This window comes from Necator americanus, chromosome X (genome assembly GCF_031761385.1).
Source record: "Necator americanus strain Aroian chromosome X, whole genome shotgun sequence".
In the NCBI taxonomy this organism is placed as follows: domain Eukaryota; kingdom Metazoa; phylum Nematoda; class Chromadorea; order Rhabditida; family Ancylostomatidae; genus Necator; species Necator americanus.
In genome coordinates, this window is record NC_087376.1 from 15,477,799 (window position 1) to 15,492,470 (window position 14,672).

Sequence of the window (14,672 nt, forward strand, 5' to 3'; positions counted from 1 at the left end):
TCCGTACCATCTTAGATTCGTGGGGTGATGCCTTTAAATATCGTTTCCGAATGAAATATATGTTGTAGAAACGTTGATAATGTTGACCAAATTTTGTCGAAAAAAAAGATCAGAAGCTGATCTACCTCTAATCTCTGCCTGCTGCCTGAGCTGCCGATCCTTGACTTAATTCTGGATCCACATTTTAGTAGTTCTATTCAGATTTGTACTTCAGTGATTCCTCATTTTTCTTCGTCATTCGTTTGCTCCATTCCAGTCATCGTAGAAAGATTCGTTTAGACATAATTATTTCTCTGGCTTGATGAGTTTACTTCAATTTTGAAGAGCGAAAAGTGCTAATAAAACAAAAGAAAAAACAAAGTGAATAAAAAAGGAGTAAAACAGACAATTCTGAAGAATATCGCTCTGTAGGTTCATTTTTCTCTATAGTTGTTCTATTCTTTTCAAGTGTAATAATCAATGCGGTAGCACAGCCGTGGCTCGATGTGTGACCTAAGGTATTTGGTGGATCGGCGTGCCTAGATGACAATAACCATCCATAGAGGCTGAAGTAGCTTGTGATGAAAATTTGAAAGATACAGAATTTTTTGAAATCGACACCATTCAATAGATATTTTCCTCCTGCAAACATATGCACTTAATATTTGAAGAACCTTCCAATAGATCGCAAAAAATAAGCTTTCTGCAAAAACACACGAAAACATCCATATCTTTGCAGGTTCAAAACTGAGACAGCTGAGGCATATTACAAAAAAAAAAACCAGAACAAATCATAGGAAAAAGAGTGCTTTCTATTGTATTGTGCAGACAGATGGCAAACCTAATTTGTTAGCCTTTTTCGAGCTGCCAAAAATTAGAGTAAGAAATGCAAAATACCGAAGTTGTAACTTTAGGTGCAAGAATCATAAAATCCTGTTGAGCTGGAAAAACAAGAGACAGAGTCATCCTACAACAAATAGTTTTCTTGCAGATTTTGTAAGAAAATAATTCCTAATCTGGTAATGTTGGTCGTTCCTGGAGTTGAAACATGTCACTTTAGTCAAATTTACAAAATCTTTATGGAGTTATAACTGTGGGAGATATCAAATTGTTCGCAATATTATGCAGGTTACGAATATCTAACTACCATTTCACTTTTCGAGAAATTTGTTCACGTTAAAATATAAATATAAATATATATATATATATCCTTGGGGCGCAATTATCTCGGAGTCAGCTTCTTTAATGTGTACCGGCAGGTAATTTTTTCAAAAAGTGTTTAATTGATAGGTCTTGAAGGTTTTAATTACATTCATTCGGTAGAGCTCGCGCTCACGAATCTACTGATGTATAGACGTTATAATAAAGATCAAATTCAGGCGATCCTTCTGTATCCGTATCCAATTAGCATCCGAGAATTTGCACAAACACTGCGTTTCATGAATCTAGATGTTTTACAGAATATTAATGCACCGTGCTTATAACACACGAGCTAGAACTACAGGTACCTTATTTCATGAAAGGTACGAGTGAGATCTGTTTCCTTGGACAAAGCCCGACGGAGCACCTCTTACCTGTACGTTTGATGAAATTCATTTTATGAGATTTCGTTCCATCACTCGCACTGGTGCGAAATTGTTTCATAGAGTAGCTGACCCTTATTGGTGCTCCTGACCTCTCTGATTTCAATATTTGTAAGACGTCCTTCGTGTTTTTACTGTGGACTTTATCAAAGCGTTCTCAACTAAATCCTCCTGGGCTGTCCCATCAAGGGAGGCAAGACAGAGGCTCACAGTACCATTTCTTCGTGGTTATCGCAGAGAAACTGCAGGTGTTAACTCCGGGGCACTAACATTTCAGAGCTGGCCACTACCCTGGTTCTGATTTTCCTTGCACGTGAGTGCAGCATGTAGCGAGTTAGTAACTTTATGCTGTTGCAAACAGTTATAAGATAATGTGTGAAATATGTGTCAATAAAACAGGAGTGATTATGTGTGACATCACCAAGTCATAGAAGAGTTTTGACAAACTCGATGGCAGCTGTGAACTGCGTCCACCAGTACCCTTCCGCTCCTTCGAGTAGTGGTCCACCAAACCCTTGGACGTACTGAACATTTGAAAGCAACGAAGGAGGATTGGCCTATAACCGCAAATTTCAGAATTCTTTAGTTTGCTTCATACAAGTAAAACGCACCTGGATGATAACGTAAACGAGAACGGGAGTGACGTCATCAGCAGCAGCTGTTCCCATATTTGGCGCCATTGCAATCAGGTTGCTTATTGTTTCACAACACCTATGACAAGATTGAAATGATATGCTACTTGCAAGCGATGCTCCAAGTACTGCACACTTAGACAAACCTTACAACGCAAGAGAGCTTGTCCCGCGCAGATTTGTATGCGTTAATTACACTAATCTCCGCTTGAGCTGAAGGCCATGGTGCTTCACCATGAAGCACCTGCAAAACTTGTTTTTGAAGAAAAAATCTTTGAAAAGCACACACACATTCGTAGAAACATAACGTACATGCATACATTACATGCGTACCTAACACATTACATACATACACGCACACATTAAAGGCATCACCCAACGAATCTGAGGTGGTACGGATTTCAAATGCACAAGGCTGGCGCGCTCCAATCGATCTCCTTGTAAAAAAATAGTACACCGGAACGCTCGAAGCCGTATCTTCCGGGCCGTTTTCTACGGCAATTAGGAAGAAATGAACGGAATCACCCTTCTCTCAATAATCTACGACCCCGTATACGAATACTCCAGCGGAAATCCGTACCACTCTAGATTCGTGTAGTGATGCCTTTAAAAAAATTCTTAGCCATCACTCTCTCACCGCCCATGCAAAAATAGATGAAAACCAATAATGTGGAAAATTTCCCGAAAGAATTTTTTCTATGACATCTCGAAAATCGAAAATGAAATATTCCTGGGTTTCTGACGCATTCCGCAGAATATCCGAGTATAAAAGTCGTAGGTTGCCAGCGAAAGCATTAAAAATTGATGAAATCGATCGTTGCTGGAAAATATCGTCTGTTTGCTTCCCATATCCGTGATCAGCATCGGCGACTACTCCTAGTAGTCAAATTCTGTCCAGTTTTGCACCATATGGGACGAATTCGATTATCGCCTACGGCAACGTTCCACGTCTTCCTGACTTTCCAGAGGTGTCTTTGGAAATTCGCGTCGGACGGGCAGACGTGCAATTTTGTGCTTTACATGGTAGCATGATGATTACTTACAGTTTAGCAAATGGTTTTATAGCTCTTGTGAGATAGATGTCTTTTGAAAGCATGCAGGTAATTGTGACCGACGTGCTTTCGCCCAACGACTTTTGAGACGTTTTGGCTCCCCACCTGTCGGTGAACAGATCCATTCAATCAGTATGTAGAAGCCAAAATTTTCCTAATCGCTGCCTTTAAAGCAGTGCATAACTCACAGTTGGGATCTTCAGCATGGGATGACTAGGATGGATTGATCGAGCCAGTTTCGCTAACGATTTGAAAAATAACCTGCAAAGTGAGGACTGCCCATCAATACTAAATCAACCCAATAGAGGTCAAACGTAGAAGACTTTCTAAAAACAACTTACTCGTCACGATGTCGATCAGCATCAAGATTAGGATAGAAAGCCAGTGCATGAATTTGAGCCATGACGACACGTTCGATCGTTTTCCGAGCATATACGATAAGATGAGCAGGAGCGCCATGCCACATTGGGGAGGTAGGCAAGCGTGTATACATGTTTACCAATGTTCGCAGAAGGTAGTCGGTTTTCTCATCCTGAATTTTGCTGGATATGAAGATAGCCAGGGAAATTAATAATCCTAAGTCTATGATTGCGAACTGATGTAGGTTTCAGAACAAAGCAGGAAGCGTTAACATGCTCATAAAGAGGATGGAATTCCTTGAACGCAATACACAAGAGTTGTACATTAATTGAGTTGTGGAGGAAATAAGAAATGACCGGCTAGTAGGTTGACAGGACGCGGTGAAGTGTCGCTCAGCGGGAAGTGCGGTAAACAGCTTTAGCTTTGAGGTAATTCCATGTCAGTATAGAGGATAACGGATCAAGTGTCTGATGTTAGATAAAGGATCACGTGTCTGACGTTAGCCAATCCGCTTGAGATGCACCAGTGCATCTGACTCGAATTCAGATTCACATGTTCATGAAAGCGTGTCTAGCCAATGTATCAAGCCAGCGTTTTTATAGTCCCAAGCACATTTGCTAGTAATTTGTCGATTCCGCATCGATGAAAGGCTTAGTTTCTTCAGAGCGATCTTGAACGATCGATCGTAGTTGTGACCAGTGCTCCTACCAACTGCGTCACAACCGTCGCTTTCGGTAGGATGTGGTCCATGTTTCTCGAGTGTGTCTCTTTTGGTCTCTTCCATACAAGGCCAAGTGTGTGACTGGATTTTCCCATCAGGGGTCGTATAGGGAAAGGGTCGCAAAGTAGAGAGGTCGTAAGGGGTGTGGTCGTAAGGGAGCGTGTACGAGTGCAACAAGCGAATGGAGCATAGCATGTTAATCGTGACAAAATATTGTAAAATATTGAATGATCACATACATAACAAATATTAAATAATTACGTACATCACAAAATATTAGGTTAAGTTTCATTTACATTTTACAACAAAATAGTGACACCGCTGTTTTTTGGCACTTCATGGTTCTTTTTTTTTGGAATTTAGATGGAAACAAATATATAAGAGTTTTTAAAATCCCCTTCCGTTTTCTTGGAACGGAAAACTTGCTGAAATTCCGACGTTTCCTCGAGCGTGAAAAAGCGTGTGATCTTGGATAAGTAGCTTAAAGGCATCACCCCACGGGTTAACTCTTATGTTTTATAAAGACCAAAACCCTTCTAGACTTTTTGACGTACTGTATGAGCTTCATCAATGATCTGAATGTTTAATGCATTGTAACCAGAGTGTTACCCTCAACTGTGTTCGAAGAAATGGACATGACATAACATTACCATGTATTCCTTTCTCACATTGATACTTACGCTAAAAGTAGCTACTCAATGTGTTTTAAAAGCATCACCCCACAAATCTAAGGTGGTACGGATTTCAGGTGGAGTATTCGTATACGGGATGGTAGATTATGGAGAGAAGGGTGATTCCGTCCATCTTTTCCAAAAAAAAAAAAAAAAACGGCCCGGACGATACGGCTTCAAGTGATCCGGCGCGCCATTATCTACAACAAGTTCGATTGGAGCGCGCCAGCCCTGTGCACGCGCTGCGTGTTCCGAGCCGTTTTTTACGGCAATTAGGAAGAAATGGACGGAATCACCCTCTCTTCATAATCTACTATCCCGTATAAGAATAATCCATCTGAAATCCGTGCCACCTCAGATTCGTGAGGTGATGCCTTTAACAAAAAAATTAGATTGTTTTCTTTTCCGTCTCTCCTCATTAGTTCGACCTATACACCTCACTCCACTCTTCTTAGTGTGTGTCCTAATTTGTGTTATAATCTGTTAAAGATATTTCACAGATTTTAGAATGTGAGGATATTTCAACATCGATATTTCAAAGACGTTTCAACAAATTTCTTCCTTCTACTATTTGGCCTTTCACATTTGCCATTCGTTCCACGGATAACTTGCGACGCTGCGTTTTCGGAAGCTTTTATTGCAGTCGCAGACGCTAGCAATCAAGACCCCAACGAAGTCTCCAGAACCGTTTTCAAAAACATTCTCTGATCGATCGCTGCATATACTACTGAGACAAAACATCGGAAGACTAAACAATGAAGATTCATCTTTTTCTTATTTCGTCAAAAGAGGTGATAGTGACATGAATACTAGAAATGAGATATCCCACTGAATCTACGGAGATATGCGGAAGAAAATTCAAGGTTTAGTATTTTATCTGAAACCTAACAATTCTTTTGCAAAGATGCGGAAAAATTAGAAGGTTCTACGAAACTTACTTCACTTAAAAGGAATATCCTCATGACACTGTCTGCGATCAGTACTAAAAAGAGTGAATGTTCTAACCTTGTGAGACTCTCTAGGTCTTTCACAACCATATACTGTGTCATCCATTTCGCTGCCATCCGTATAGCAATTCTACCAAGTCTCACATAACTGGCAAGTGGGATAACTATTTGGCTCCTAATATCACACATAGGTGCGCGTGTAGCTCAGTCGGTAAGAGGTACAACTGTTACTGCACGATCGATCGACCGTTCGTAGCAGCCCTAGTGCCAACCATTTCCTTCTTTCGAGGTCGATAAATTTGTACCAGTCATATGCAGGAGGATTAAATACCGATTTGATACATCGAGTAACCCCTGCAAGTCATTGTATATGCTAAACACACGTTCGTAAACCCTAAAATTACACTGAATGATTGCGCGGCTGTGTTTGGAAGTATCGGCGTAGAAAATGTTGAGAATGGAAATAATATCAAACGATTGCTCCCAAATAGCACAAATGGAATATATACAAATGGAGTATAATGTTCGAGTGTCTCTTATTCATTTTAACGAATTCCACTCCTCAACATTTTCTACGCCGACAGTTTTATGTTCTTCTAACTTTCTCAGACGCGAACTTCATCTGTCATTGCATTAGAAACACGAATTCAGTGGGGTGAGTGGACGATCATGATCACATCAGCTCAGGATATGACAGCTCTGGACTGCTGGCAGTATTCTGCAAGCATGGACTCAGCCGCATATACTCTGAGGACTGTCCTAAATGCATATACATATTCATGGACTCATATACTCGTACATACAAACATACATACGTGTACACAAAAAGATAAATTATAAAAACAAAACTACGGGAATTGAATCTGAAAAGTACTCTCCAACTCGATCTATGACATTCCGCTATCGTAAACATAGAACAAGAATGGAGCCGTATACAAGTCTGACTACTACCTGCTCGTGGTAGCTCTGCTTTAACTAAACGCAATCAGGGGTTCGAGAAAACATTCGGAAGTACGTTCGTACTCACCGGAAACGTACGAGCTAAATAACCTGCGCGGTTATATGGCGAAACATTCCCATACATTGCAAAAAGGTGCTGTCGTCCAGCAAATCGCCAAAGCTCATAGCCTGAAAGGTCAACTGCCTGGAAGGAGCATGGAATCTTTGGCAAAATCCATTCGTTTCGTCACACTGAACTGTCGAACACTATCGAGTGAACCCCAACAGACCGCCTTGTCTAGGCATTTACAATAATTCTGTGTGTGGTTTGCTGCGCTGCAGAAAAGACGCATCAGAGATCGGCCTGTCATAAGTATCGAAGACTACACTATCTACTGCGGTGATGCTGATAAGAGGAAAGTAGATGGCTGTGAGATAACTGTGAGGAACGACTGCAGCAACCTAGTGGAGGAATTTGGCTCGACGCCGCTTAGACGCGCCTTTGTACGACTGCGGGATTGCAGAGGACGTAAACTCTGGATCGTAAGTGCCTATGCACTTATGAAAACCGCTGAAGAGAACAACAAGAACGACTTCTGAGATGAATTCAATGCGTTGGTATCTAGAATACCGTTTCAAAGAACATTCCTCAGTCAAATATCCGAAAATATAGAGCTGTTTGGGACGTCGATTTCGAGTCACCACCATTCAGTTCTCCTCAACTTCAAGATGTGGTTCCACAAAAGAAACTGAGGAGTCCCTCTTCAACCGAAAATCGACATGGGAGGTCTGAAAGGCGAAATATGCGGAATGAAATTCCGCCAACGTGTGTGTATTAATGTTGGAGTACGGACCAGGAAGAAGCTCAGCGATGCGGATTCTTTCACAAAGCGAATCCAGAGCAAGAGAAACGGCCCCGTTCTAATTCCACCAGAGAAGTTTGAAACTCTCAAACTCTGGATCGTAAGTGTTCACGCACCTACGGAGACCGCAGAGGACCACAACAAGGACGCGTTTTGTGATGAACTCAATGCGTTGATATCCAAGATACCAAGCCAGCAAGCGGTAATTGTCGGAACTGATGCGAATACAAAGATGGGACCTGAACAACAATTCAATGTGCTTGGAAAATGGTTCTATCCCATGGAGCAGACATCGGACAACGGAAAATATCAATAAAATCAATATCCACGTACAATTCTGTATGTGTTGCCCGTACTACTGGTGACTTCAGCCAAGAGAACCATCTGAGGAGGTTGCGTCGCCAGCTGAAACGTGACGGCGGGAACCAATGGACGTCAAGAGCGTAGAAGTTTGAAAAGACGTGGGAGGGCAAAAACTCGCGAAAAGCCTATGCTTTACTAAAACAGTATACCGACAAAATGAAAAGATGTTTCCAGCTCTCAACACTGCCAATGGAATGGCTGTTGGTAAACGAAACATTCGAATTTGGGGGGGGGGAGGATCACATCAAGACCTTGCTGAACCTGCAAGCGCAGTCAACTCAACGGAAGTAGGGCAGAAATGTTGGAATATCTTCCTCCTTCTTGGATTAGTGAGATGACAAAGGTCATCTGCTCAATATGGATAGACGAAAGGATATCTGACTCGTGGATACACGCAGTCATAATTCCAATAAGTTATCCTTCACGGACCCTAGGAACTATTGAAGAATCTCTTCGTTGAGTGTTAAGTAGAAGGTTTTGGAGCGGATTATCCCGGATCGACTTATTAAACATCGCAAGGAAACGATGCGTAACGAGCAAGCTGGCTTTCATCCTGGCCTGTCCACGATTGACCCGGTGTTCATCATTATAAAAATGATCAAAATCTGTAGTGGTATTCGAAGCCAATGCAATTAGCCTTTCTGGACTTTGAAGCCGCGTTCGACTCTATTCACCGAGGCCGTCTTCTCAACGCGCTCCGCGCCGATGGAGTACCAGGAAAGTTCGTTCGCTTGCTTGATGACATGAATCAACGAACAACTGCTGCAGTTCAAACACCAGCCGGATGTACAACACCGTTTGAGGTGGTAACTGGGGTAAGACAAGGGACAGTGGCAGGACCCTTCCTGTTCGCTATCGACGACAATATGCGAAGAACAGTCAATCACTGTCCTGTCGATATCATTCTAGCACTGTCAGGACACCCCTTGACCTATCTCGAGTACGCTGACGATGTTGTTATATTCGCGGTAACTAGTACGAAACTTCAAAATGTTGTCAACCTTGTATCGAAGCTGGCTGCAGCCTCTGGACTACGTCTATACCCTAATAAATGCAAGCAGATGTGTCTCTTCAAGACCTCGAACGGGAATCAGGGCGAACGGACAACCAATCTCCTGCCTCTTAGTTTTTTCTCTCTTTTCTTGAGTTCTCTTACCTGGGCTGTATGCTGAAGAACAACGGCAGCTGCGAGAAAGATTTTCAGCAAAGATGCGCTAAGGCCATTTCTGCATTTAACTCCTTAATGATGGCTGTGGTCGAACCTAATCACCAACGAATTCAAGCTGCGAGTCTACCGATCCGCAATTCGCCTACATATGTACGGATAGGAAACTTGGGCAACACTGTCTACAGTGATGAAAAGGCTTGATTGCACGGAAAGTGAGCTGCTTAGACTGCTGCTTGGCTACTTTTACTCTAGAGTACGGGCGGATGACACGTGGAAGATATCAACATCTTCCAGCGCCATCGGAAATGGCTATAGAAAATCGGCTTTGCTTCTTTAGTTATATATTAAGGAGAACAGCAGATCGCCTTGTTCAATGAGTTCTGAGGGGCTTCTCGGGTTCAATCTCTAAGAGACCACCTGGCCGAAGAAGGAATTCTGGACTGAGGTGGTGAAAGAGGACCTGAGGAGACTCGGCGTGAATATGCTGTTCAGGCGAGACGTAAGTTTTTGCGGGATAAGGAATAGCGATGAATGGATTAATGCTGTGGAAGCTCTTACAGAAAATCGAGAAGATTGGGCAGTCAAAGAGAAATACCATAACAGTATAAGAGTAGAAGGCGTAACAGAGAATAATCTCGCAGTTGTTCTACTGGATTTTTAACGAGGATCTAATCCTGGGGCTTCCACGTTGTTTTTAGGATGGGGATCTACCTTTCCAATCTCAAAAGATGGAAGATAAAGGAAAAGATACTCAGAGCTGAGCAAGTATTTTGAGATAGCCTCATTTGACTTCAATTTAGAATGGGTAGAAGTAAAGTAAGTCAAGAGCAAGTCTAGGGTGGCGCATTTATAGAAGTTAGCGACCCCAATCAGCACGGTTTGCAGCGCTAGGACTTCTCCCTCGGCCACCAAGTTCTGCACCCACCGGAACAAGAGGGCAGAGCGTTGGCTGTATGATGTGTGAAGTAAGATTACCCAGATCAAATCTTTGGCTTTATTCTGAATGACTACCGGATATGTAATTTGATGTTGTCACAAGGAAAATTTGTAGTCGAGCTTCTCATTCCTCGACGAAGCAATGCTTAATCAACGAGGCTCAAATTTGGAGCGTAGTGATCCACAGAGATATTGGAATTCAACCAATGCCATCTTCCGAAGTAGTGTCGCAGAGGATACACTTTTCATCACAGTTCCATCCGATCGAGCACCTCGAACAACAAAAGCAATACAAGCCTTAGACGTGATCGTCCCTTCCGAAGAATTAGTCAAAAGTTTTTGAAAATATATTGATAAAAAAATAAAATAAAATAAAATAAAATTTGCCTGTATGAAGTCCAGTGTGTTTCAAATAAATGAACAAAGAACCAAAAAATCGCCCTAGAATGTCTCTATTCCTTGCAACTGTGTGCTGAACTAACGATTGCATACGATTTCTTAGTCATTATCGAATCAATCATGTAGCTTATCTTGGCAATAACATCCGACATATTCCAGCCCAAAAGTGCAAGAAACAGAAAATTACGCGTTGTCACCGTGCTACTTGTGAACTGTGCCAGGATCTCCTAAAATTTCTCTAGATACTGCTTCGAGCATGTGCTAAAAAAAGTCTGGCACCTGTGTGCATCTCCCACAACCAAAGACACGCAAACAATGCGATCATCGACATCGATATTGCACTCTACCGGATTGATAAATAATTCGTGAGCGTTTTTTAAAACCAAAATGTGTGTAGAAATGAAAAGCATTGGAAAAGTGCTATAAGCCCATTGATAAAGAATCCTTTGCTCCATAAGATGGTATGTTTTGTTCGTTTAGTTTTGTTGATTTTTATATTTTATTTCTGTACTAAATTAGAATGTAATGTCAGTTGTCAGTACCAAAAAAAATATGCGAATGAAGGGAGGAACAACAACAAACTGTATATTATTACTTCATCTATTGCAGTTTTTCTAGTCACTTTTTCTGAAAGATGGCTCACCTTGATCACCTTTAATCCCGTTCATGCACTTGTTCCGGTCGTGTGCCAGAGTAGCCCAGTGGTTTCTCCTCTCGCGTGGGACACGAAGAGCATCACATTTTTCTTTGAAGGGCTTCGTGAAGAAATCTGACCATCGGGTCGGCGGTCTTCCTGTAGTGCGCTTAATATCGCGGGGAACTCAGTCGCTCACGGCTCTGGTCCAACGGTTGTCATTAAAGCGCATCACGTGTCCGGCGGCCCACCTTATTTTACTTTCCATAGCAAACGCGGCGGCGTCTCTAATCTTCGATCGCTGACGTAGGAGAGAACTTCGAATCCGTCCCTCACTTGCGTGAAACGGGATACTCCTAGCATCACTCTCTCAGTTGCGCGTTCAATGACGCTCACCGCGTTTTCTTCCTGCTTGCGAAATGCCCAGATTTTCGAAGCATAGGTCAAAGCAGGAAATACGGTGGTGTTGAAGAAGTGAGCACGAAGCAAGGTGTTACTGGTCTTCTTCACTACATCCTCGATACTCTTATACGCTCCCCAAGCCACTCGTCTCCTCCTGCCTGCCTCGGCGGTCAGGTCGTTCATCATGTTCAGTTCCCGACCCAGATAAACGTAGCTGGTGCATTCGGAAAGGTTCGTTCCGTTGAGCGTGAATGAGGCATCCGAGACCCATCCGTTCCGCATGAACATCGTCTTTTGTAGATTCAGCTGAAGACCGATGCATCCACATGTTTCGTCGAATTCGGTCAGCATTCGTTCCGCTTGGCTAATGCTAGGTGTTATTAGTACGATATCATCAGCAAAGCGGAATTGGTGTAGCTGGTGACCATCAACCTTCGCTCCTATGTCGTCCCATTCCAACTTTCGCATTGCGTTCTCAGGTGGCTGTGAATATTTTGGGTGAGATTGTATGACCCTGTCGGACCTCCTCTTCAATGATGATATTCTCGTGGAATGGAGAAATTCTTGTCATGAAGTTACTGTACAACTCTCGAAGTACCTTTATATACTGAGCAGGGACGCCTTGGTTGTCTAAGGGTTCCATGACCGCTTCCGTCTCAACTGAGTGAAAGATTCTCGTGATACCTCGATGAGTTTCGAAACAGTGTGAACGTGGTCAATCGTGCTGAATCCTTTTCGAAACCTTGCTTGCTCGCATGGCTGTCCCTCATCCAAGATTTTTCAGTCCTATTAAGGATCACTCTTGTAAAGACCTTGTAGGACCGGGTGCCGTACGATTTCTTACCGACATGATAGCATGTCGTATTTCGGACGGTAGAACCTCTGGAATGACTTCTCCGTCTTCCCTCAAATTGTGAGGAGGCAAGTGGACATGGCTGTTGAAGAGATCAGAGTAGAAGTCGTAGATGATTTTCTCCATCCCCCTTCTCGATGCAATGGTTGTTCCCTTTGGGTTCCGGAGAGCAGACATCCTCGTCTTGCGACTAGCTCCTCGTAGCTTGATGTTGGAGCGTAAAAGTCTTGCGAGCTCAGACGTGAGTTCTTGGTTCCCTACGACTCCTGCTGCTCCACGCTGGCGCATCAGCTCAAGAGTTTCAAGAGACAGGCGTCTCTAGATGGTTTTAAAACTCTCTTCTTCGTGTAGTTACGAAGGTATTCAACGAGCCAGTAATATTCCTCGTCGATATTGTCCATTGCGGTACCTTTCCAAAAGGCGACAAAGGGAAGCGAAGAGCTCGCAGTCGATGATAGTTCTGGGATTTCGCTCTGTGAACTTCGCGGTTTTATCACCTTTCCCTGTTAAAGAAACTCTTTCTCGAAGAAGGTGATGGTTTGATCGTGTATAAAACTTTGGTACAACAGCGACATCCGTGAGACAAAACCTTTTCTAACGATGATGTGGTTTATTTCATTACGGTCCCCTCAACCGGGTGACTCCCACGTCCAGCGTAGAGAGGAGGGCTTGTGAAATTGCGAGTTCCCATGGATGGTCTTAGTAGTCATGATGAAGTCGGGGAACCTCTCCCCCTGTTCATTTCATTGGAGGCCGAGGGTCCCGATATGAAGTTCCTCAGGCGTTCTTGTTGGGACAATTTCGGCGTCGAAATCGCCGATTATGACCTTGTAGAAAGCATGATCTTCTCGGTAGAACTTCTCCAGGTCCATATAGAAAGCTTCGATTTCTTCTTCTTCGTAGCTTGATGTTGGAGCGTAAGCGACGAAGATATTCAAAGCTGAGGTTAGACCACATCTTCCCATTCGAAGATGTCCGATTCGAGTCGTAAGTTGTTCGAAAGAGTCGATGTTCTTTGCCATACTCGTGTGGACGAGGATGCCAACACCACCAACACCTCTACATTCGCATGTTCCTAAAAACAGTTCTTCTCCAGTTTCATATATGGCATTGAGAGGGTGACGTCTTCTCGTCTTGGTCAGTTCGATGACGTCGTAATTAATCTTCTTGGTTTGCGTCATCAGATCTTCGATGGCCGCTTCCAATGCAAGCGCACGTTCGTTTTAAGTACAGATCGTCATACTAGTCCTTTTCCATTTCGGTAGCCTATATGACTCGTGGAACCCCGTCTTTCCTGGCGCTACCGTACCAGGCTTTCTTACAGAGTCAAGAGACTCTTCTATTACTGTGACATGCGTAAAATTCTGAAACTTATAGCCAGATTGCAAGCCTCTAGTCCCATGAGTTTTTGGTAGGACGTTGCGTTCTCCCGGAGTGGACAGGTGGAGCTTATTTGTTGGAGGCGACTCCAAATCGTCTCCCTTGCACCTCTCAGTCACTTGATTCCAGGGTTTTGGCCGGACCGACGTGCGGGATTCAAGGATGTTATGAGTCAATTCTGGCTGAGCAGAAACAGGGTGTTCATTCCCTGAATCCACCCGCGTCTCTGAGAAAGCACAAGGTCACTTTTGGTCCGCGATTAGCCCCCTATCTGCCACCCAGGGACGCGCCATGTAGCCTCGCAACTAACCGGCTGTGATCCCTCTAGTGAGGGAGATCCGTGGGAGTGATGGATATTGAGAACAAAAGGAGGAATAACAACGGAGAATACACCCTTCTTTCCTTTGTGTCTTGGAAAAAATTGGGGAACGATTTCTGCCTCGACCCACAACAATTGGACGATCGAGTTTCATCTGTATTTGAAGTCAAAATTCCCCTTTTTGAATTCAAAGACAGATGTGAAATGCGAAGACGAGTGTTTAGACACTGCATTTCTCCCATATGCATCATAAATCTTAGCCTCAGCAAAAAAAAATGTTGGACAAGAAAATCGATGAAACTGAAACTGAAAATCATCTCCAAGTACATTTTCAAATCCAAAAAACTCTCAAAACTTACTTCTCAACACAAAAGAACTATGTTTCCAAGTACTCCCTAGCGCGCTGCCAGTTTGTTCGCTGCAAAATGAGATGGGACACTAAGAAAGACGAGTTGCGATAAACAACCGGAC

At 43.1% G+C, this 14,672-nt stretch overlaps 6 protein-coding genes across 8 annotated transcripts; 2 read left to right on the top strand and 4 right to left on the bottom strand.

The window, feature by feature from the left end:
- Positions 1-1,987: 1,987 nt before the first annotated feature.
- On the bottom strand, positions 1,988-4,390 carry RB195_023337 (uncharacterized protein; the record flags this gene model as incomplete). 3 transcript variants are annotated; one of them, XM_064210726.1, is made up of 6 exons in its annotated part: positions 1,988-2,119; positions 2,174-2,273; positions 2,341-2,438; positions 3,435-3,507; positions 3,588-3,778; positions 4,319-4,390. In XM_064210726.1, 6 exons carry the CDS (start codon positions 4,388-4,390, stop codon positions 1,988-1,990), a joined length of 666 nt encoding a protein of 221 aa, XP_064066607.1. The 3 variants fall into 3 exon arrangements, with proteins under 3 accessions (XP_064066607.1, XP_013300147.2, XP_064066608.1); XM_013444693.2 differs by lacking the exon at positions 4,319-4,390 and having other exon boundaries at positions 3,588-3,712; XM_064210727.1 differs by lacking the exons at positions 1,988-2,119; positions 2,174-2,273; positions 2,341-2,438; positions 3,435-3,507; positions 3,588-3,778 and having other exon boundaries at positions 4,163-4,390.
- Positions 4,391-7,664: 3,274 nt separating this feature from the next.
- On the top strand, positions 7,665-8,063 carry RB195_023338 (uncharacterized protein; the record flags this gene model as incomplete). Its single annotated transcript, XM_064210728.1, has 1 exon — positions 7,665-8,063. One exon carries the CDS (start codon positions 7,665-7,667, stop codon positions 8,061-8,063), a length of 399 nt encoding a protein of 132 aa, XP_064066609.1.
- A 673-nt stretch (positions 8,064-8,736) lies between these two features.
- RB195_023339 (uncharacterized protein) lies at positions 8,737-9,282 on the top strand (the record flags this gene model as incomplete). Its single annotated transcript, XM_064210729.1, has 1 exon — positions 8,737-9,282. One exon carries the CDS (start codon positions 8,737-8,739, stop codon positions 9,280-9,282), a length of 546 nt encoding a protein of 181 aa, XP_064066610.1.
- A 2,217-nt stretch (positions 9,283-11,499) lies between these two features.
- Positions 11,500-12,117, bottom strand: RB195_023340 (uncharacterized protein; the record flags this gene model as incomplete). Its single annotated transcript, XM_064210730.1, has 1 exon — positions 11,500-12,117. The coding sequence occupies one exon, from the start codon at positions 12,115-12,117 to the stop codon at positions 11,500-11,502; it is 618 nt and encodes a 205-aa protein (XP_064066611.1).
- Positions 12,118-12,445: 328 nt separating this feature from the next.
- On the bottom strand, positions 12,446-12,790 carry RB195_023341 (uncharacterized protein; the record flags this gene model as incomplete). Its single annotated transcript, XM_064210731.1, has 1 exon — positions 12,446-12,790. One exon carries the CDS (start codon positions 12,788-12,790, stop codon positions 12,446-12,448), a length of 345 nt encoding a protein of 114 aa, XP_064066612.1.
- A 455-nt stretch (positions 12,791-13,245) lies between these two features.
- Positions 13,246-13,683, bottom strand: RB195_023342 (uncharacterized protein; the record flags this gene model as incomplete). Its single annotated transcript, XM_013444694.2, has 1 exon — positions 13,246-13,683. One exon carries the CDS (start codon positions 13,681-13,683, stop codon positions 13,246-13,248), a length of 438 nt encoding a protein of 145 aa, XP_013300148.2.
- Positions 13,684-14,672: the final 989 nt, after the last annotated feature.